At 35.3% G+C, this 24,331-nt stretch overlaps 1 protein-coding gene across 3 annotated transcripts in view; it reads right to left on the bottom strand.

Annotated features, from left to right (window-relative positions):
• The window catches only part of LOC107672258 (inositol 1,4,5-trisphosphate receptor type 2-like), a 93,232-nt gene that overhangs the window by 7,018 nt on the left and 61,883 nt on the right, over positions 1–24,331 (bottom strand). For 2 of the 3 annotated variants that reach the window (XM_016465371.1, XM_016465373.1), the window contains 18 exons: positions 19,464–19,566; positions 19,153–19,340; positions 18,894–19,074; positions 17,023–17,267; positions 16,466–16,666; positions 15,775–15,885; positions 15,439–15,534; positions 15,165–15,281; positions 9,767–9,877; positions 9,362–9,554; positions 9,136–9,261; positions 8,030–8,205; positions 6,728–6,892; positions 5,948–6,131; positions 5,117–5,191; positions 3,019–3,143; positions 2,458–2,623; positions 974–1,134 (listed from right to left, as the gene is read on the bottom strand). In XM_016465371.1, the coding sequence (XP_016320857.1) occupies positions 974–1,134; positions 2,458–2,623; positions 3,019–3,143; positions 5,117–5,191; positions 5,948–6,131; positions 6,728–6,892; positions 8,030–8,205; positions 9,136–9,261; positions 9,362–9,554; positions 9,767–9,877; positions 15,165–15,281; positions 15,439–15,534; positions 15,775–15,885; positions 16,466–16,666; positions 17,023–17,267; positions 18,894–19,074; positions 19,153–19,340; positions 19,464–19,566 (2,724 nt within the window). The remainder of the gene's footprint in view (positions 1–973; positions 1,135–2,457; positions 2,624–3,018; positions 3,144–5,116; positions 5,192–5,947; positions 6,132–6,727; positions 6,893–8,029; positions 8,206–9,135; positions 9,262–9,361; positions 9,555–9,766; positions 9,878–15,164; positions 15,282–15,438; positions 15,535–15,774; positions 15,886–16,465; positions 16,667–17,022; positions 17,268–18,893; positions 19,075–19,152; positions 19,341–19,463; positions 19,567–24,331) is intronic. The other variant, XM_016465372.1, reaches the window with a different exon arrangement.

Genomic DNA, 24,331 nt, shown 5'->3' with positions numbered 1-24,331 from the left:
CACACACACACACACACACACACACACACACACACACACACACACACACACACACAGAGAGAGAGAAACTTTAGGAACTCCATCAAGCTAGTCTTTCTCTTATTTTAAGGAAGTTCACTGTCTCCTTTTGCTGGTGCCCACTGAAGACGGTCTGCTCAGAGTCAGAGATATAAATACATACACACACACACACACACACACAGTACACTTTCCTAGTGAGTCCTTGGTTTGTCACTGCTAACAATGTCAAAAATGACAATGCAAACAAGAATCCAGTTATATTATATTCAAAGCAAAATTATTTCATGCTTACCATTTAGTGTTTGACATACTGATTGACATACAGTGGACTCCAAAAAACTATTTGGACATTTGAAATGTCTGAATTTCACTGTATTACATAAGAAAATGATGTAATGCAAATTATGTTTTTCTTATAACTACATTTTTGTTAGACTTTTTTCATTTATGTTCTGTATGAAAGCTTGTTTCCCCCACAGAATAAAAAACATAAAAGGTAATTTTATCTCACAATTCTGACATTGTTTCAAAAATTACAAATTTATATCTCACAATCACAAGTTATAAAAGTTTACATCTCGCAAATCTGACCTTTTTTCCTGAGTTTAAACTGAATTTACATTCTAAATTTACATCTCACAATTATGACTTTTTCTCGCAATTGCAGTTTATATCTTAATTTGGACTGCTATAAATCGCAAATTAATCTCATAATTGCAGTTTTGAGTTTATATCTTGCAATTCTGAGTTTATATCTCACAATTCTGACTTTTTTTCAGAGTTCTGAATTCTGAGAAAAAAATGATAGTTGATGTCTGAAATCAGGTTCACACAGGTGTTCCATCAGAGTAAACACATATCACATTAACTACATGAACATGACAATCAGAAAGTGTCCAAATACATTTTAGAGGTCACTGTATCCTGGCACCAAATGTGGTGATGAACTAACCTTAATCATTTGGGCCACGTAGCTCTCGGGGCCCGTGTACTCGGTGGGGTCCTTCACCTTCACCAACACCAGGAAGTACAAATAGTGCCACATGCTGTGCTCTGACTTGATGTGCTCCTCAAACGACACAGTCTTGTTATCAAACTTGTCTCTCTCAAGGCCTGAAGATGAGCAGATAATAAAAATGAAAGGTTCTTCAAAGAAAGAGCCCACACTGTCTATCAAAGTCATTTGTTTTATTCATGGTATTCCACTGTTTATAGTCACTATAAAACTTTCGGTCCCACTTTATATTAAGTGGCCTTAACTACTATGTACTTACATAAAAAAATAAGTACAATGTTCTTATTGTATTGCAAGCTTATCCGGATTGTTCAAACCGACTTAAAACTAAAAGATTACGTTCTCTCGCGCGAACTAATTCGGGAGTGGTGACTTTGCACGTATTCCCAACTTCTGAGCCTGCTCGCCTGAAGTTATGGTTGATTGCTCTTCGGCTGGATATCAGCACACCCATTAACGTAAACTACTCCAGAGCGCGTACACTCCTCACGCACCGGAAGCCATGCACGCGCCCAAAGACAGTTGGACATGGTGGTGTATTAGAGGTAAAAAATGATATAAATACTGTTCGGTTTCTGGCAAATTTAAATGTAAGTACATAGTAGTTAAGGCCACTTAATATAAAGTGGGACCAAACTTTCTCCCACATCTGTTATTCTCTAACATAGTCTTTATGGCCTCTTTAGTGGAGTAAATGTCAGCATGATCGTAGTTGAATCCATCAAATAAAAGCCCTGTCACAGACCTCATATACAAATTCAAAGGCAGTCAGAGTAACAGAATGTGACAGGGCATGACATCTGCTTAGAGACGCCCCACTAGCTTGTTCCAAGCCGTCCAAAGATGTTTGCTGCTGTGCAGCTATTGAAAAGTGGTGTTTTAAATGGGCTATATTCTACACTTTTGTAGAATTTTATTTTGTGCATAAAAAACAATTTAGTTTTATTGGAGAATTTGCTGCCCTCACTATAACCCTTATGAATAAGATTTTTTGCTACTGTAACTTTAAAGTAACTTCTGCATGTGGAAGAGACTGAAATCTTACGCTCCATTATAGCACTCAACTTATTCCAGAATTCCCACACTTTTTGTCCAATTTGGCTTTTCAAATTCATATCCCAGTCAACAGGATAATGATTTTTAAAAATACTTTGATTCACAACAATTTGCTAAAGAATCATTTATACTAATGTAGGATTGAAACATTCATTGATTCAGTAAAAAGATAAAAATATAATGAATATTTTGAGGTTTTCAATGACCACAGACAACGCTACTCGTTTTGATTTACACGGAAAAGAGCAGCTTATACATTCTGCTACATATCTTTGTGTTTTACGGCAAGGATTACGGTTATGACTGGCTAACCTCTGTTAACCAATCCTGTTTCTTAAAATATGTTCCCTTTAAACGAGACATACCACAAATGAAGCAGGTGGTCTTCAGAATTTCTTCCTTTCTCTGTTTCTCACTCCTCAGGTCAGCGAAGGTGTCAATGATCACACCAAAGATGAGGTTCAACACAATGATGATGACAATGAAGAAGAACAAGAGGTCATATACGACACGTGCTGGGAACATGGGCTCCTGAGGAGTAACAGTAAGAGGGTTATGAATGAAGATATATATACTGAAACAATAAATACTTTATTTAATCTCTAAAAGCAATTTTTCAACAAAAAAAAAACTAAAGTACTCAAAAAAAAAAAGGTTTTTATCTTTTATTGATCCGCAGTTTTCAATCATCCCTAAAATAGGCTCTTTGAAGCTGGTGTGACTGATTTTGCAACACTTCAAAGCATATAGACAGATGCTCAGAGAGAGTATAACCGAATGCAGGGGTCCGTAAAAGCATGATGTACAGATGCGTGCAGATTCCACAGCTTTAAACATGGATTATACTGACAGTATTAGTGACGCTGGAAAGGATTCATTGGCGTATCTCATGTCTGAGTGTGCTGCGTTGATGATATTCCGTTCACCTCTTTGGAGAGCTTGCGCAGAACATCTGCGATTCCTCCTCCGTTCCTCAGCCCGTGGTTCAGAACCGTAATGATGCACATCAGAAGGGTGTCACACACACGCTCTGTACCATCTTCATCCTCTTCTTTCACCGAGATGAACACACACACACAAATATACAGACACTTGATAAAATAACAGTTTCAAACGTTTATATTCAGATTTATAACTTTATATTCAGGATTTTTACTTATAGATTTAGATGTATAAATATCTATTCAGAATTTTAACTATATATATTCAAAATGTTCATATTTATTTATTTATATATGTTGATGTCTTAATTATATATTCAGAATTATAACCATATAGTCAACATTTTTACATATATTTATTTATTTACATATTTAGATACATAATCTTTTCAGAACTAAAACTATACATATTTTCTATATATTTAGATATATAATTATCTATTCATAATTTATAATTATACTTTAAAGATTTTTACTTTACTTGAATATTTATTTATATGAGATGTATAACTATCTATTCAGAATTATACTTATATATTCAGGATTTATTTCTGTATTTAAACATGTATTTAAATTTATAATTGTAACTTCATAATTATAATTCTTACTTTATATTCAGCAATTTTACATATTTATTTACATATTTAGATATATAGTCTATTCAGGACTATAACTACACATTCAGTATATTTACTTATTTTCTATATTTTTAGTTGTATAATTATCTATTCTCATATTATATATTTAGAATTTTTACTTTTTTTTGTAAATAATTATGTACACATTTATTTAGATTTATATCTATTCAAATGTATAACTACCTATTCAAACTAAATATTCAAATATTTCAATTTATAATTGTCTATTCAGATTTAACACTATACATTTAGAATTTACATTTTATTCATAAATATAAGCACACATTAAGATTTGATAAATCAATCAATTCATCAATCATTCCATCCCTATATTTCTATCAAATGCAAATTAGAGAGATTTTTATTAGTGGACTCCACTGTATATATAATTAGTATACAAGGCTTAAAAGTATATATATACACATACACATATACACACACACACACACACACACACACACACACACACACACACATATATATATATATATATATACTGTATACAAACAGACTAAGAAAAGTCACAAAGTAAGAAAGACAGGAAGACTGAAGGAATGAGCTTGTGGAAAAGTAAGTAAGGAATAAGTGAGGGACACAGAGAAAGGCCACAGAGGTCAAAAGAAAAAAAGAGGGTGAGTGTGAGAGAGAAAGAGAGTGCACGTGTTGATATCTAGAAGCACAGGTGATCTTTAAAGACTCACAGGGCAAAGCAGAACAAAGAAGCACATGAGTCATCTCTCTCTCACACACACACACACATTCACGGGTCATCTCAGCACCTTAACCTCTAGAACAGATACACAGGACCAGCCCTTTACAAACAAACACTTAGGAAAACCATAAATACACACGCACACACAATTCAGACGACATGCCACCACTACTGCAGATTATGCAAGAACATTCAGCTGAAGGGTGAGACAGAGGTGAAATTAAAAGAGAAACTGCAGCGCTACACAGTAAAGGCTAAAATATTCTTGATATCCTTCTCAATGTGACACTCAAATCACCCAATTAAAGTCCAAGATTTTACAGCCTAATGATACTCAAGCACAGCTGTATGGAAATCACACTGCAGACATCATGCTTCTCAAACCATTTCATGGTGTGCTTTATGGATCAATATGGTAAACTGTGGCCCTAAAAAGTAACACCTAAACACTTTTAAAAAAGCACATTAAACAAAAAATATATCAAACCAACCAACCATTGAGTGTCCAAATACATTTTTATTTTAAACATTATTATTGTACATTTAATTAAAAAGCTTTTACAAGATTCTTTTTGTGTTTTGCTTGAAAAGTGTGCTATAAAGTGTGTTATATTTCTTCAAAAAATGCCACTTGGTGTAACATTTTCGTGTCTATTTCAAGGACATTTATACATTTTGTGTGTGGCCTAAATGTCCAGAAATTTTTGGGGCCACTGTAAAAATGGTGACTTACCGTGGTTAGAACTAAAAGGGGAGTTAGAACAGGTCTCACTCTGGCAGCTCATAGACTCCTTCACATTCATCTTCTCTGAAAGACAAACCAAACAAATATTCACTTGTTAAATATAGTTTTTTTTTTTGTAAAAACATGAAAATATATTCATAGCATGTGCTTAACAATTTAAAAAGTCTGATTTGATTTAGTTTATTTGTCATATTTAGGGAAAAACTATTTCAACAGCAATCAGCAAGACAATTGAAGCTCATCTACCAAGACAAAGGTTTTGTATTTCCACAACTGAAATGATTAATTCAATAATCATGTGTGTTGTATTCCAGTGCACGCGTGTATGCATGTGCCCTTTCTGTCCCCAGTGCTTGTACAGTGCTACAGTGTACAGAGGAAGTGATTACATAATGGAGTGTGGCCACTGCTGGGTTATGCAACAGGTGCCATGTGCTAGCAGGTCCTCAACACAGTTACATGGCCATGTGTGTTCATATAAACACATATACACAAACACAAATATTCACCTTCAAACGTTAACATGTGCATGCATGAATGCACAGATACACCGAGTACATACTGAATACATCACATCATCTGAATACATGATGTGATAATCTCTCTAAAAGAGACATTTCTATTCATACTAAGTTGTTTACACATACGATACGGAGGGTTGCACATTAGCACATGATAATGATTTCATCCATGCAGAACATTTGGGAAATATGAAACGAAAGACCAAAACCACAAGTTCTATGCAATGTACGGCTGGCGAGATAGGAGGCCACCACAGCAAAGAGCATGACGGGGACATCATGTACACTCAATGCTTACTTAAAGCAGGGAGGCGGTCGACTTGCATGAGGAAGTCATCTTTAAAGAAGAGGAAGCCCACAATGGAGAAGAGGTAGACCAGGATGATAGCCAGAACAGCTGTGAGGAAGATGGAGCGGCCGTTCTTCGTCACGCTCCTCATCACGTTTAGGAGCGTTTCCTCTCTTCGCACAAGATCAAACAACTAGAGGGAATAAAAGAGAGAAAGAGGAGGATCTTATAAAGACATGTTGTTTCTGAAATTAAATTATTTACATTGTCATTGTTATAAAGCCAAAAAGAAATGATTAAATTTGCATTAAATTGATCTAAAATGACAGTAAAGGCTTTTACATTGATACAAAAAAAATTATTTTAAATAAATGCTGTTTTTTGAACTTTCTATTCAAAATATATTCAGAAAAATCGATTCTATTCAGAATCCTGAAAAAAAGTATCACTTTCCACAAAAATATTAAGCAGAACTTTCAACATTAATAACAACAAGAAAATGTTTCTTGAGCGCTAAATCAGCATAACATCATGTCACACTGAAGATTGAAGTAATGGAAGCTAAACATTTAGATTCACAACACAGGAATACATTATGTTTTAAAATATATTAAAATAGAACAGTTATTTTACATTAGACTATTTTACAATATTTCTCAATTTAGTATATTTCTGATCAAACAAATGCACCCTTGGCAAGCAAAAGAAACATTCAATTTAACCCCTGAATTAAATCATTAACTTTTACTACAGAAAATTAATTATAATGCAAAAAGTGTGAAGTCGTACCAGGATACTGTAGAAGAACTCATGTACGAACAGACCCAGCATGCAAACGATGACGTAACTGACATGCAGAAGGAAGAAGACGTCCATGATAACGGCTTTGTACCCTCGTGTGAACGTGCCCTGGTTCCCCACAAAACTAACCAGGAACACGATTTTATTCAGCAGCTGTGAAAAGACATCAGAAGATAATGCTATAGCATTAGCATCCTTACAATCACATTAAAAGATTCAACAGCCTTCAATTCAAACACTTTTCTATGGAAGCCCTTTAGGCCTTTTTTGTAAAGGTAATTGCAACTTTTTATTTTACAATTCTGACACTTTTTCTTGCAATTACAAGTTTATATTTCACAATTCAGACTTTTCCCCCCAGAATTCAGAGTTCACAACTTGCAATTCTGACGACTTCTTTTTTTTTAATCAATGATGAAATGGGCTTTAATACTTTTCAGTCATATAGCAAAAAAACAAAAAACAAAAGCATGATAGCTGCAAATAATAAAGTGCACCTATCCATATAAAGCATACATAGTTGGGAAAATAAATAGGGTTATAAATAAATAACTTTTAAAAGAAAGCGAAAATGTTTCCATATTCTTCTTGGCTGACATAGTAAAGTAACACAAAGTAAGTGCGTCTTGGTAGAAGCTAGCCAGATTAAGCAGACACCAACATGGCCAGTTGTGTGACATGCCCTCATCCTCAAAACCAGCAGCAAGTTGAAAGAAAATACATACGAGTTCACTTGCAGCGAGAATAAACACAGTTTGTGGTGACCACTAGAAGACGTGGCGAGTGGCGTGTAGTATAACAGATCCCAGACTCCTAGAATCTGTTTCAGCACATGTCTCTGTTGGTTCTTCATGTGGTGCCATAATGGCTGACGAGACGCCAGCTTGAGCAGACACAAACAGACTGACACAACAGAGGGAAGTGTCAGCAGTTTGATGGCTGAAGCTCCAGTTGGCTGGGAGAGAGGCATGAAATCGCTCTCATTTTTTATCTGAACGCACATCAAGCACATCAGCCGCTTCTGTCATCGTAACTGACATTGATGCAAAATGGCAACACTAGTTCCTCTTCTGCCATCTTTCATATTTAGCCAGATATCGAGCAGCTTCTCCTAGTTAATCGGTATTAGTGATTAATCAGTGAACATGAGGTGTTAGTGGCTGGTCTTTTCTAATAGGAGTTTGGTTGGTTTATACATGCAAAATACACTTTGACATTTAATCAATTCACGGACGCAGAGTGCTGACGAGCTAAATGAAGCGTGAATGGTTGATAATGAATTAGCCTTACGTTGGCGGCTTCCAGAAGCAGCAGTGAGGGTCCTAAGCCCAGCGTGTAAATAGAACGGAAGATGACGGTGACCAAGAACGCCAGGATACCTCCACGCTGGGGAAGAACAAACAACGTGAAGGTGCTCACGACCACTGCCACCCAAAGCAAGATGGACAAGAACGGTGGCAAGACACCTGAGGGAGAGAACAAAGAACTGCATGAAAAATTCTGGGGTGAACTACCCCTTTAAATGTTATTATGTATGACCCTATGAAATCAGTTTTATTTTTTCCCAAATTCTGTGTTTTCAGTTTAAATTATTCTGAATTCTGTTTTAAAGGTTTAATTACATTTTAAAATCTTAATCAAAAAGGATGTCTAATGAACTGAATTCATAAATCGTTAACAATTTAATAATTAGAATTTTTAAAATAATAATGCCCTATGAAATGTGTTTTCTTTTTTTAAAGATATTTTGTGTTGTCTTAATTTTTCTTGATTCTGTGTTTTATGATTTAATACAAATTCATTATCAAAAACTGTGATAATCAAATGAAAGAATAACATTTTAATGATTTAATTATTCCTTTAAAATCTAATTTAATGAAATTCCTTTCATTTTTTGGCAAATAAAGTGCTGCACAACAGAGGTATAAGAGTTCAAATTTACACATGGATCAAAAATTGTGATATTCTTGTAAAAATAATAATTTAAAAACTTTTATTTTAATTGCTATTACTTTGAAAAGTACATTCTACAGTACAATATATTTCTATTGTCACAATTTGTTCAAGTTAAACCAATCTTCGTCAGTTTGTAATGAAGAGCTTTGAGTTTCTGCGTGCATTTGCAGCAAGAGACTTCAGATTTAATCTAATTTAAATTTAATATAAACATTTTTTTACGGTTTAATATTCACAGACACTAGTCCATATCACAATTTGATTAACCATATATCCCTACTTTTTATTCATCTAAATTTTGCTACATTTTGTGACATTTCATGTTGTAAAGTAGATTCCATTATGACTGGATTCCGTGATTCCGTCTGCATTTTCCGCATCACAGAAATCATAAGGACATAATTATGCAACTTTTTATATATCAAAAATCACAGCCATACCTTCATCTCCATCATCTCCAAATGGGTAGAAAAGAGCGACAGCCAAGTTGATTAGCACAGCCATGTTAAAGGAGATACTCCCCCATAGAGATATATGTTTTGACACCCAGAAAAGTGGTGCATTATCTGCAAACACACACCAATACATCAGCATAATGACTCTGACACAGACTCGAACTAGTGATAAATTGTTACATTGTTTTTTGCACAAAGCAAAACAACCCACTTCTTATTTTCTTCTGCCACCTCATCTCATTGTAGAGGTCATCAAACTGCTGGAAGAAGTCGTTGACCTTGCTGCCCTGGTCGTCTCGCTCTGTTGTGGTGAACACGCGCACTTTTGATTCTTCTGTTAAGTACTCGCAGATGTTGGGCACAGGAAACACGATCTGCTCCATTTTGCGGTCATGGCGGACGATCTGAATTAAAAAAAAAAAAAGGGAAGATCAGTGATCAATCGTGTTTAACTGATATATTTTTACTTAAACTGTCTGATAAAAGCAGTGATAAGTAAACGAGACTTCAAATGTGTCATTAAAACTATAGAAAAGCCAAAAAAGGTGCAAGTGATAATTAATGCAAATTAAATTAGATAAGATGGATATCTTCATGAACTCTCAAACTCTCATACCTCTATCTGAGCGGTGTGGTTGGCATAGTATAGAAGCGCTGCCTCTCCTTCTATGGTAGGGTCTGGGCCAGGTTTCAAACTCTGCTGAAGATTTTTTCTGTGGCGTGCCAACTGATTATCAAAAACACTTCAGTCAACATGACAGATTCAACAGATTCAGAAACAGCAGCTCAATATAAGGGTATTAAACTCTCAATAGTTGATTTGTCTACTAATAATGTCCATCAGCTGACATGCATGCATTATAGGAAAAGTCTTGAGCAAATTTTTGCTCAAAACCATGAACATTTGCTCCAAACTTTCATCTTCATCTCATCTCAAATTATGCATTGCATTTAATAACACTGTGTGATGGAAATGACGAAGGTGGAAATTACATTTCTGGAATAAAATGGCTTATTTTTTTGTTTTGCCAAGTCTAATTTCATAGCTAGCATTGTATGTATGCTAAATACACGATTAAATAACAGCAAGACTGACAGGAATAGTGGAAAGATACCTGACAGACAAATTAAAAAAGAAAAAAAAACTACCCCTTTAAATACTGTCACTACCCAACTAAATGAGATGTTATAAAAATTACATTTAGACAGATAAAAAAAAAAAAACTTAATTACAACTGAATAAAAAAAATTAAGATACATTTTTTTTTAAATGTCTGTCTAAAAATGCAAGACTAAAAAATGATAACATAACTGGAAATTATGCACTATTAAAAACAACTTTTTTTTTCTTGATTTTCTTCATATATTGCGCTTCATCTCATGCATGCTCTTCACTGACACTGTTGTCTACTTGGTAAACAAGTACATTAACTTTTGATAAAATGTTATTATCTAATAAAAAGCAGAATTGTTTGTTGTGGTGGAAATGATGCTGCAACTGGGGGACAGTCATAATTTGTGTAAAAATATATAGATATAAAATACAAATACTGTATAAGACAAAAATAGATATTAATTATTTTAACAAAATAAATAATGAAATGGTTTATCATATTTTTTAAGATCATAATAGCTTCTAACATGCAATAACTAAACTTTATAATGGATTTTCATAGTTTAATATTGGCTATTAAAGTATGGCTCTGGGACAATGGTACAACACTAAAACAAACACATCTATACAGTTGAAAGGTAGCAAAAATAAACAGAGGCATTAAAAAGTTTTAACGTTAGCTTCATATAATAAAAAGAAAAAGCTGAATAAATATTGCTAAAATTCAACCACTGAGACATTAAAGTGTTTGAAGTTGCAGGAACAGCCATTAATCTATTAGTGACACATTGGTGACTCGGCTAACACAAATCACATTAGCAATTTAGCACTTTCATAATGCCAATGCAACCCCTGGATGAGTCAATTCATAAGAGGTCAGGACTGATCAATTTGATTACTTCAAAATCAAAACATTTTAAGAGCTGCCCACGCAGAGGAACTCTGATGTTTATCTCAATGACTGAATACCCGCAGCGATGTGGCTAAGATGCATTAGTGAGACAACAGCATCCAGAGACAACCTAATCAAAAACAGCGCACTGAAAATCATTTCCAACAGATGACGGGATCAAAGGGCAACGAACGATCAATGATGCTCTGCAAGATCCAAGCTATTCGTTTAAGTAAAGAACCATCTCCTTAAAAATAAGGCAATTTATACATAAAGAAGGATGCTTAGTCAATTGAATCAAACTAGTTACTTTTCTATTAACCTTGTGCACTCCTCATTTGGGAGTCACATTCATGGTCTTCGCGGTCAAAAGTGACCGGACACCTGAAATGTAACTTTTTTTTTCTTCAGTAAAATCAATCTAATATATTTTTGTTCAATAATATTTTTTCGTTTTTCTTCTGTATTTTGAGAGAATTTCATGGTACTAATTAATATTTATGCAATAATTATGATCATTTTTTCCCATTGAAAATAGTACAATTTTTTTTTTTTCACATTTTTTACAATTATTTTTCAATGAATGCAGTATTTCAGATTAAAATAGAGACTAGGCCTTTAAAATCTAATTTTTGAAGGAAGAATAGCACCTCCTGGTGAGAGCAAAAAAAGAAAAACCTGTAATTTCATGGTGTAACCACTAAATTCCTGTATAGGACTCTATAGAGAGGCTTGTGAATTCCCTAGTTGTTTTATTTCAGTCTTCTGACTCATTTTGGCTATATGGTTATAGCCATACCAATTAATTTGAGTATATATAATTCTGTATGTGTGTGTCTGTGAGTATTTTGCACTCTAGATGTTTTAGAGTTTCACCCCTTCATTGCTGTGCAATTTTTTTCTGCATTGTGGGGGATTTGTAGATTGTACACACAAACATTTACTGTATTTTCGATTTTTTTCCCATTTCCCATTCATTTCCTATGGTCGGTCATTTTTGACCAAAGACCATGAGTGTAACTATTTTTTTTACGACCACTTAGCTTTTTCGAATCATGCCCTCATTTTTTTTGTGTGTTCACATACCAAGTGCCATAAAAGTCACCAAGTTTCTTACCATTCTGGTGAAACTACGATTTTTAAAAATGCAAAATGTAAAATTCTCCAGTCAGAAATGACCGAAGACCGCACAAGGGTTAAACAACAAGTCTGAAAGGGAGGCGGATACTCTGTAACCTCCAAAAAAGACACATCCTTGAGGCAAACAAGTAATCATTCCACACCCTCAGTGTCCCTTCATCGCATAATGGCCTTAAAGTGGTGAACGGGAGCGAGGGATTTACATGCTTGTTTACTCACAGGCTGAAATAACACAAAAGATGTGCACCACTTGAGACACAAAGGTGGTGAAATAATTTTTTCTCCTTATTGACGTCTAAGCCAAGTTTGCTCCAAAAATGTTCACAGTGTCCTTTTCATTTCAGATCAAAGCTAACATCAGGAATCTGTTTTTAAGAGCTGGAAAAGAGCAAGGCACGCAATAAAAAGCTAAACTGACACCAAAAAAAATGTAATTTACTTTGTCATGTACCAAGTAAACACAGGAGGATCTTGTTTTTGGCAGTTGTTTTTTAGCACTGGAGCTAACACAGTCTAAAGCAACCATGTCAACAGTGCTGAGCAAACAAAACAAAAAAATTAAAACCACAATGGAAAAAAAGGACGAGGGAATGTTCTTTGTGAAAACCGCTTACAGTATCATCATTGAGTTTGACGTTCTGAGGGCCAAAGTAAATTCACCCACATTTCTACAGGACAATCAAAGAATGTTTATGGAGCTTTCTCTCTAAATGGAAGCTCACATGTTAGATGAAACAAGCTAAATACTTGGGTGAACTACTAAAATCAGGTTGAATTAACTTTTTAATATATAATTTTATGTAATTTTCAAATCATCCAAAATCAATTCGGGAATTTCCTATGTAATTAGAGATGTAATGATTCACTTAACTCATGATGCAATGTGATTTACGATACCGATTTCACAATACGATTTTCTCACAATTCTTTTTAAAGAAATGAGATATAAGACTAATTATAAATGAAAAGGTGCTCTTTAATTATTTCTCAGACAAAATTATGCACAGTTCTTTGTTAAATTGAAATATGATTGAAATATGTCAAATGACAAAACTAAATTGAAATTTTAAAACAAATCCCAAATCATGTTTATGGAAGAGCAGCAATATAGGGTTTCCTTGATTACCGCAGTAAACAAAGCAGAGCTGCGCTTAAACACTACACATTATACAGAGACAAGATGAAAAGAAAATACAGTCTAAACTGTCTAAAGACAGTCAGTTCCCCTCAGAGATACATTCATACTGTACAAACCCCCACCCCCAATTGTCACATGTTTTTATTGATTTTCAACCGGCTCGGGGTGCATTGTTACATCCCTGGTTTTCATATCATTTTATCATGTTGCCATGAAGTTTCTAGAGTATTCTGGGTGGTTGCTTACCGGAAAACAGCAAATTCTAAGTATGAACAATTGTAATAGTGACAAACACCATTAAATACAAATAAATGTCAGTAATTAATAATAACTGTTCAATCAATGCTTAAGCTTTTCTTACATTAATTCCTGTTTATTTCTCTCTCACTGTCAGCAAGACGAGAAGATAAGGACTTATTCCTTTGACTCCCTCTCTTTCTCTCTCTGTATGTCTCTTATGTCCTCAGGCCCTGCTTGTTTTCTACAAGTGTGAAACTACACAGGAAACTGAGACTGACAAATATTGTGCAGATGGTCCAACTAAAGACCATCTAGCCATAGGCCAATGTTTCTCAAACCAGTGTCCATATAAAATAAGTAAAAGTCCTGAATTTTGAACAAAAATCTCAACGAAAACTATGGCAAGAGTTTGCCATGAGATATATTATTCCAGCAAAGCTAACAGTGAGAGAACTCCGCACACTCGCACTTAGTTCTTTCTTTCAGTCATCTGTGTGAGAGTGTTTGGAAAAACACTGATAGACGAACACCTGAAGTTATGTCATTATGAAAGCAGCCAGTTAGACAGAAATAAACTGTCTAGCAGATGGCTGAGCCTGTCAAGAAAGCGTGTGGAAGTGAAAGTGAAGACTGAACTGAGAAATGCACAGCTGGCTTGAGGATTTCCTCACAAGAGACCTTAACTCTTCCTTCAGAAGGATTTTACAGTTTTTTAAATAAATTGAATTAATATTATTTCAATAAAATGTTATTATTATCATTATTAATTCATAAAACCTGCTCAAATTTCAGACATTATTTTGTTGTCTTTCCTTAAAGTCCGCGTGAACCGGAAGTTGCGACCGACTTTACTTCCGTATTGTGACGTCCTTCAGAGAGAAACGGAATATTGAATGAGAAAAATAGAGGGCGTGGCTTGTTTTTTTCTACTGTGAACTGACTGGATGTAGTAAAGTAGGCGTTTCATTCAGAACAACACTGACAGTTGGAGGGGCGTGTTTATGCTTATAGAGTGTTTATAGAGGGATGTTATGCTCAAGCCCAAGCCGTCAAACTGACGTCATCAGAGAAGGTCTGTCATTTCAGAGGAGAGGTGCATTTTCAGATTTGGATTAAAGATTATGAAGGCAAACAATTTTTTTTGTGTATTGACTTGCACGGATTAATTGTTCACCACAAAAATAGCAGTGTGCACTAACAAAACAAATATAGTCAATTTTGATTTCATGTGTACTGTAAAAAGAAATGGGGAAAAAAATCATGTGATTAACCATGATGATACATAATCTCTATTCATATTTTATAGATTTAATCTCATATTATATTAGATATTTATTTTAATTAAAAATTACATTACACCAGATTTTGAAATATCATACATATATTGTTAATTTTATTAAAGGTCCTTTCCAAAAAAAAAAAAAAAACAGACCTAGTTGGGAATCACTAGTGTAGCGCACAGTGTTTCCCAGTGAATATTTAAAACTTACCTGATGGGCCAGGATGTAGATGTTGTGCCCAACATCTTTAGGTCTGATCTGATCTGATGTCTCGTTATCAATCTCACTCTCATCTCCTTGAACGTAAGCCTCCTTGATCACGTCAACCTATAGATATGACACCAGAACATCACTTTACTTTAATTATGGCAAAGAACAGGGTATGTTACGACTGATAACAGATGATCTAAACTATATTCATTAGCTACACAACAGTTAGTTGAGGAACAGTGCTAATAAATAGCACAACTACTGATTAGCTCACCAGTTCATTGGGTCTCATCTTGTACAGGATCTTATCTGCATTCTCGCTGTCATGACGACTCTCCATGATGGCCAGAAGAAGTTTAGATGCATTGTTCTAATTTTTCATTGTAAAGAAAAGAGATTTTATTTGTTTTGTTTTGTTGTTTTTTTTATAAAATTACTGTGAAGTAAAGAATATTCACATATTTTCCTCCTGGAGATAAATGTGCAGATGCTTTTACATGCCAAATCAAAAATCTGAAACGCTTCAGAACATTTTGTTATCTGTAAAATTATATTATACATCAGTTGCTTTCTTATTCAAACTACGCAAGTGACTGCAGCAAACAAGTACCTTCAGCTCGAGCACAAGGTCAAGTCGGTTCTTCCCCAGCGGATCAATTGGGTTCACAATGAGAGCGATGATAATGTCAATGCCGTTTGACTCATGCCTGGCTATGCATGTCTGTGGAGGAGGAAATACAAAAAAAGACTGATTTTTGCATAACCATTAATAAAGCTAAAAATTAGTTCAGATATCATACCAAATCTAAATCTAAATATACAGGACATGGCGGCAGCGGCAACAATACTACAGTGAGAATAAAAGTTACGCCTTCTTTCTTTGCGTGAACATTTGGGTGGCGTTATGCAAATCTTCCCACAGAGCGACGTAGGTATGTGGGGGCGTGTTAGAACGAGCCGTTTTAGGTAGGTGTGGCTGACTCTCAACTTTTATAAACAATATCTCTTTGGATTTGAGACTTTAGTTTTTGCAACTTTACAGATCTTCTTTATGCACCAAGAGCTTGTAACACTCCAAAGAGAAAGGAAAAATTGAAATCGCATCATATGACCCCTTTAAGGTTAGTTCTTGATTAGTACATGCCTTAACTCATCATTACCTCATATTAAAGTAATACATAATTCAGGTATTAGTACATGATTATTCATGTACTGTTACTGTAAAGTGTTACCCTTGGATTCATTTTTCCATGTGGAAAAAGATTTGTTCCCATTTTCCAGAGAGGATAACATTTCAATACCTGGTTTTCGTGGCAAGGACCCTGGCAGTACTCTGTGATGGTCTCTAGTGTCTGTTTGACCAGGTCCACATTCCTCTCATTAATGTAGAGCCCCAGCAGCCCCAGCCCTCCCGTTGTACTGCCACAGATACAGTCGAGAAACTGCAGCGTCTCGCACACCAGGTTATAATTGGTTTTGTTGTTCTGATCTCGCAGAAAATTCTGTATACAAGAGAACAGAAAGATTTGGAGTAACAAGTCCTGAGTGGCAGTAATTGGTATCTCTATTCAGACAGACTCGTCCATACTAGGTTGGGGGTCCCTTGAGATTTTGATTGACTTGAGATTTTTACTTTTCAAACATCAAGGTGCTTTTTCTTCTCACAATGGAAAAACACTTATTTAAAGCCCTCTGGTTTTCTGACACTGTGAAGGCAGCGTCACTGGATTTCACTTCTAAGCACACTACGTACCATTTCAAATTGCAGTGTTTAATACAAGTAATACGCTAAAATGACTCATAGCCAAAACAAACCACAGCTGAACAAAACTGGACCAGTAAAAATGAGTTGCATCACCTGCAAGTCCCTGTTATGATTCTCACAGAGCAGCTGAAGGAAGCGTAGGATGGGTTTCATGATGATGATGGCCTGGCTCATCTGGGTCTCCTCCACCACCTCCTCCATCCCGTCCCCTCCCGATCCCATCGACTCCATCTCGGGGTACACTTCCAGGCGAAAGGTGCTGTAGGCTTTGGAGGTGACAGAGGAGGCATCTTTAAGCTGACCCCGAATGTCTTCTCTGAGGTGCAAGGAGTCTCGAACTTCATAAGACAAGAGAGAATGAACCTGAGATTATGAAACTGTTATTTATAGTTCTTACAGGATCAGTGTTATTTTAGTATTATTTACATACTATTATAGTATTTTATTAACATTTTGAATGAGCTTTTATATTGTCAGTTTTCATTTTAATTTTAGTTTTAGTAATTTTATTATGTAATTTCATATCTTTTATAGCAGTTTTATATCTTTTTATTTAGCTTTAATGTAATTTGTTTTCCAGTTTTAGTTTTAGTAATTGTAGTACTTCTGTATGAGATGTAAACTAATATTTATGAACATTTGCAGCAAATTATTCAAAATTCTCTTTTTCAAATGATCAGGTCTTGTGCACTGCACTGCTTGACATGAAGCGAATTTGAAATCCTTTCTCTCTCAATGAGAAATGTTAAAAAAAAAACACTGCTTAAAAATGCACTGCTTAACAGCAGGCCTTTGATAAAGTGCCAGCGACCCCTCACATGACACAGCAGTTGAAATAGGGACAGATACTATTCATATGCCTGATTGTTCCTTCATTTACGCTGCCTCAAGCCAGAATTGCACTCACATGAATAGCTATGCATTAAGGCACACTTGTTTGTGATAAATGGTCTATTCAGGAGATCAGTGACATACTTCAAGTTCAGACACAGCATTTCATTAGAGAATCTAGGTCGTATTTTTAGAATTTAAGCATGATAATGCAGAACATTGCAATTAGGACACGTCTCTATTTTCAGCGAGAGACTGAAAGAGTGATTTCTAAAAGTTTATTTTTAGGCTTTAAGACATCACACCTGGTTTGTGGTCTTTTGGGGCCTTCCTTTGTTGGAGATACATTTCACCAACAAACAAAGCACCAGAGTCAGTCAAAATAGCATCATTTTATTTTCCATTTATTTCACTTGTAGTCCAGAAAGAACATGATGTGTAAATGCAACATCTTAACACAGTCCACAATGTAGTTGCCAGATTTATTATTATTATATCTCCAGTTCAGATAATAACAAACATGATTCCATGGTAACTTCTCAATCATTCTCAATATCATTCAGATCATTCATCAACCTTCAAACACAAAAAAATCAGGTTTAAGCCGTTATCTGTGGCAAATTTGTAGCTATTATTTTAGTATGAAGGTGAACTTCTAAATATCTGGAGAAACATCTCTGGGGGTGGGGGGGTGTTTTGTATTCTCATTACTGAAAGCCAAAAAATTATTTGTTATTTATCTCATTATTTGTTGTGTATTCTGATTACTGAAAGGCAAAAAATGTAATAAATAAAAAAGAAAAATTGAAATTATTCAAAAATGTATTTTACTAAATCAGCATAAATTCACAAACACTACCATGGTGTTTACTTGTATTTTACAATTTAAATAATATATAATATATTTTACATAACAATAATAAGATTTTTCTCATATTAGTCTATCAAATAAATAAATAAATGGCAGTCTTGATTTCCTTAAAATATTATTGTTTATATTGTTCTTTTGATTTTAGGGTGAAATATGACCCAACATTTCTTTACAGTTTTCATAACATTCACCATTCCATGCTGTTGTATATCCTTTTTCTCATGTTTAGACTGAAAGAACCTGCGAGAAAGCGGATGTATACCTTTTTTATGTCTGATTCCAGAGCCCTCGCCCTCCTCCTCTCTCTTCCTGCAGCTGAGCTCAAACATGTTGACTGACACACTGGAGCGGATCGCTTTCTGCGCCAGCTCCATTCGATCATAGAAGACCTTGAAGAACTTCTCAGACTTCTTCTGCTTGTGCAGCTGATTGTAGAAAGAGTTCTGCAGGGAGACATGGCCGGAAATGACATCGCCTGAATCTTGTAGATGATCTGTTGTGAATGTGTGTCCTGTTTATACCTGAATCTGTGTATTTCCTCCTCTCAGGAGTGCAATGCCCAGTAAAATGCTCTCCTCAAAGATACGGTCGTTCTTAGTGCTGACGATGAGGTCGATGACGAGCTCGGACACCCCCACGTTGTCCAGCGCACATTGGATGTCTGTTATACTAGTGCCTGGCTTATCAGAGTCCTGTCCTGGAGAACCACCTATACACATATGTACACACACAGAACACTGGTGAGTCAGGCATGAGAGGAGCAGAAGTTGGGTGAGAGGATGTTAATGGTGAGCCAACAGTGCTTCTGCTGACGGTCACTTGTGAACCGTACCTCCAGAGGAAGAACTGTTCCCGCTGCTGTACTCCAGGGCTTTGACGTGGGGCCGCTGGTTGCCAAAGTAGTGTGTAAGGAGACTTTTCCTCAGTGAGTTACCCTGAGGAAACCAGAGAGGAAGGCAGTTGGGTCATCCTTAAAATATGGAGTGTATTAGGTGTTTTAATTATTCAGTCATGAAAATGTTTTCAAATATTCAAGACACCTCATACAGAAAGGCATCATTCTATAACTTAACATATAATTGAAAAATGGTTTGAAACTATGTTTTGCACATTTAAAAAAAGAATTTGCAGCTGCCTATATATGGTGTCTGATAAAAAAAATATACACAGTACAGTTAAAAAAAAGTTTGGCATCAGTAAGATTTTTAATAAGTAATTTATTCTTTTATTAAGCTAGGATGCATGCAGTTGATCAAAAGTGACAGTAAAGATATTTATGATGAAAAAAAAACATACATTTGTATTTTAAATAAATGCTGTTGTTTTGAACTTTCTATTCAAAGAATACAGAAAAAACACAGGATGGTTTCCACTAAAATACTGTTTTCAAGGACATTTAATTTAAGACTGAAAAAATTGAAAATTCAGCTTTGCCATCACAGGAATAAATTAGGTTTTATAATATATTTTATATAATTGTATATAATTTAATTTTAATTGTAATAATATTTAACAATATTACTGTTTTACTGTGTTTTAGATCAAATAAATTTAGTCTTGGTGAGCATAAGAGACATCTTTCAATAATATTTAAAAAATCTAAAGAATGATTTGATATGCTATTGAGATCATCTTAGAAAATTAATAATTACAAGCATTACAACCCTAATTTCACTTGTTAAAAAAACCTGAGGAAATCCTAGGAAGCAGAAAATGACCACAGAAAATAATAATCTTAAATAAAAAAAATAAAATATAGCTCAACCTGTACTGAACCCATAACACTCCTTAAATTATATATATTTTTTAATAAAAAAAGCCATTTTTTTTGACAACCTAATGCAAAGATTCATAGCGGACTGTGTGAAGTGGAGAGTACTTCACATTCCCTGTCCGTTTTGATTATCTTCACACTTTTGAGTATTTTCCTCCCAACTGTGTTGGATAAAAACACACAATCACATGGGAGAACTTTTACATAACTAGTATAAACTGTAGTAATTGCTGTAATTATGCCAGAAGTGTAGCGAAACCTCGGGGAGGCAGAGGGTGAGACGGCAAGTGCTGAAGGTAGAGAGCAGACGGCTGCCTTGAAAATCTGTTTCCCAGTGGGAGAGAAACTGAACGTGTGAAAAAGACAGAGGGTGGGGGGAGAGTGGCTGGCATAGAGACTGAGAGTGTGAGTGAGAGAGAGCGAGAGAGAGAGAGAGAGTTATGTAACACTTGGTGGCAGCTTGCTCAGAGATCACGAGGAAGACACGGTAGAGGGAGCGGGATGGTACTGATCGTCTCTCCTTTCCTTTGTCTCCTGACCGAATGTTCTTTCTTGTCTGTCTCATTTTCTTGCTTTTATACATCTGGTTAGGGACAGTTGCAGCAATTTTTGAGATTGAGAGAGAAAGACTGCATTCACACAGTCAGCGTTTAGGATTGACAACCATATTTACCAACAGGTGTGACTCTCGATTTGGCCTGTTCATTCGACAGCTTGCAAGAATGGGTCAAACAGCATTTGTATGAAAGAATACCGAAGTCAAGCACCTCTTGCGATGACCATTAATAATGACTGCAACTGTAGTGACAGTCACTCAAAGAAATATAAAAGATGGCCACTCTCAATATATCAGAAAATCTTTTCAACTGAGTCTAGTCTAAAATCAAATCAAATAATAAAATAAAATAAAAAATATTAAAAATTAATAAGAATAATCAAAATAAAATACAATAAATAAAAAAATAATACATTAATAAGAATAATCAAAAAAAAATTACATAAATAACAAATAAAAATGAAAAAATTATATATTTATTTTATTATTAAAAATATAACTAAAAAAAAAAAAAACTAAATTAAAAATTAACGACAATATAAATTAAAATAACAAAAACAATAATATAATAAAATAAAATAAAAAATGAATGACAATAAAAAAAAATTAATGAAATAAAACTTTGAGGTCATCAATGATAGACAAGTTTACTTTTTTATTTTTAAAGACTTATTTTTGGCATTTTTTCCTTTATTATGATAGGATAGTAGCTAGACAGGAAGTGAAAGTGGGAGAAAGAGAGGGGGACGGGATCGGGAAAGGTCCACGAGCCAGGACTCGAACTCGGGACGCCCGAAGCGCAATGGTGCTGTACATCGGTGTGCTGCCCACGAGGCTATCGGTGCCAACAATGTTAGTTTACTTCGAAATATTTTTACAGTATTTTTCTTCCGAGAAAACAGGTTAAAATATTCATAAATCAAACTGCACAATACAGTCTACAAATTTTGTTTATTCAAACACCAGAATGACAATGTCCCTCCTGCTAACACCACCTGCAACCTACTAGCAAATAGCTGTTTATGAATACCCTGCTGTGGATGGCCAGGAAAGGAGTAAGGTGGTGAACAGACCCTGACATTTTACTGACTTCACCCTTCCACACTGTGTCACCCAGGAGGATAATGAAACCCAGTGTGGCCGTGTGGCCATGCATGCGCCGACACGAGAGTGACAAACTGCCACAGAGAGAAGACACTTTTCTCTCTCACTCTGACAAGCACGTGTTGTTGCTGTTCCCACTCTCTCAGTAAACACTCATCAGCAGTCAGCACAGACTGTGTCTGCTTCCACAGTCTGGATGAGCCGTCACACAAACACACACACACACACACAAAGCAGATGAACATTCACTATTAAAGAAATAGTTAATCCAAAAATGAAAATCCTGTCATCATTTACGTGCCCTCATACTGGTTTCAAACCTGTATGACTTTCTTTCTTCTGCAGAACACGAAAGATGATATTTTGAAGAATGCTGGTAACCAATTATTCGTTTTGGTGATCATCAACTTCCATTGTATATGGAAGAAAATAAACACTGAGACATAGCTCAAAATATCTTCTTTTGTGCTTCACAGAAGAAAGTAAGTCACTCAGGTTTGGAATGACATGAGGGTGAGTAAATGATTTTTCATTTTTGGGTGTACTATCCCTTTAAGCTTCAGAAACAGCCATAATTAACCATATTTGTCCATATTCAGGGCCTCTTCATATCATTTCCTGCTCCTGTTCACTGTAATTGGACATGCTTTCCTAGAAGCTGCTCTCTTTTCTACAAAACCAGCTGTAATGGGGGAGTTTAGTGTCTCCTGATGCTGCAGTCTTTCTTGCACTTCTGCGGAGGACTTGATGGGAAGACAGAGGAGGAAAGTGAGAGATGAAGGTAGCAGTGCCAGTCTGACTCATCCGTCTGCTGCTGCATGGCAGAGAAAAAAAAAACCCTGCACAGGTGAAGTGAGGACAAAAGAGAGAGAGACAGCGAGAGCAAAAAAAAAAAAGACAGATAGGAGATAGAAAGAGAGAGAAGGGGGGGTAAGGGAAAGATGGAGGGATAGATAGAGAAGAGGGGTGGCAGAAACAGACAGGCTAACTTTTTTTTAAATGTGCACGGGCACGCCACACTGCGGCTGGCCTGACTAAGCCTGGGATGATCCAGCAAGCTTAAAAAAAAAGCCCTCCACTGCTGTCTGCAGGTACCTGAGAACTCAGGATGGAGGGATCTAGAGAATGAGAGAGAGAGAGACGGCAAAAGGGAGGGGTGCTCTGCGCTGCTGGACTCATCAAGTCAGGTTCTGTCTTAGGCCTCACGGCACACCCTTGGGTCATATCACCTCCCGGTACAACACATCAACACATGGGGCTCCGCTCTAAGGTTACAGCTGCCAGACTTTCTTCTCCAAGTTTTGGATGTGTTAAAAAATTCAATAAAGGAGGAAAAAAACTGAGAAAACTAAATAAATGTAGAAAAAAAGAACAAAATGTATTATTAATTTAAAAAAAAAATGTTAATAAATGCTGTTCTTTTGAAATGTTTTATTCATCAAACAAACGAAAAAATATATAATGATCTCCATAAAAATATTAAGCAGCACAACTGTTTTCAACATTGATAATAATAAGAAATGTTTCTTAAGAGCCAATTCAGCATATCCGAATGATTTCTGAAGGATCATGCGACACTGAAGACTGGAGTAATGACTGCTGAAAATTCAGCTTTGCCATCACAGGAATATAGTAAATTTTAAATATATTAAAATAGAAATAGTTATTTTAAATTGTAATAATATTTCACAATATTACTGTATTTTTGATCAAATAAATGCAGCCTCGGTGAGCATAAGAGATTTACGTAAAAAACACAAAAAAATCTTACAAGCCCAAACTTTTGAAAGCCAGTGTACTGTCAGTCCCTAAATATTTACACAACTACTCTATATTATATACTACTACAGTATATAATACATTTAATATATAATAAATATATCAATAAATAATTAAAATAAATGCAGCCTTGGTAAGTATAACAGACTTTCACAACATTTTTTAAAAATCTGACCAAAAAGTGAGTGTAGAGAGTGTAAGGAAGTGTAATAATATTAAATGTTAAGAGGGTGATAAAGTTATAATAAAGTCTGTGACAGGTGAGGGGTATAACAACCAAACATTCCCTGCTGATTTAAGCCAACTTGTTTTATGTGTTAACCATTGAAGCGGTTGTGTAAACATTTCACACAACACAAAAGGCCTTCAAAACAACTTCATTGGCACTGTAAAATTAACGGACTGAAACTTTGCTACAATGCACTCCCATTTTTAAGAGCGGAGGGAGGAGTATGACTTTGGGTGAAACAGATTTATGGAAGAGAAA

This window comes from Sinocyclocheilus anshuiensis, unplaced genomic scaffold, assembly GCF_001515605.1.
Source record: "Sinocyclocheilus anshuiensis isolate Anshui unplaced genomic scaffold, SAMN03320099.WGS_v1.1 scaffold997, whole genome shotgun sequence".
NCBI classification, from domain to species: Eukaryota; Metazoa; Chordata; class Actinopteri; order Cypriniformes; family Cyprinidae; genus Sinocyclocheilus; species Sinocyclocheilus anshuiensis.
The sequence above is the reverse complement of the archived record's forward strand: the minus strand, read 5'-3'. Positions and strand labels throughout refer to the sequence as shown.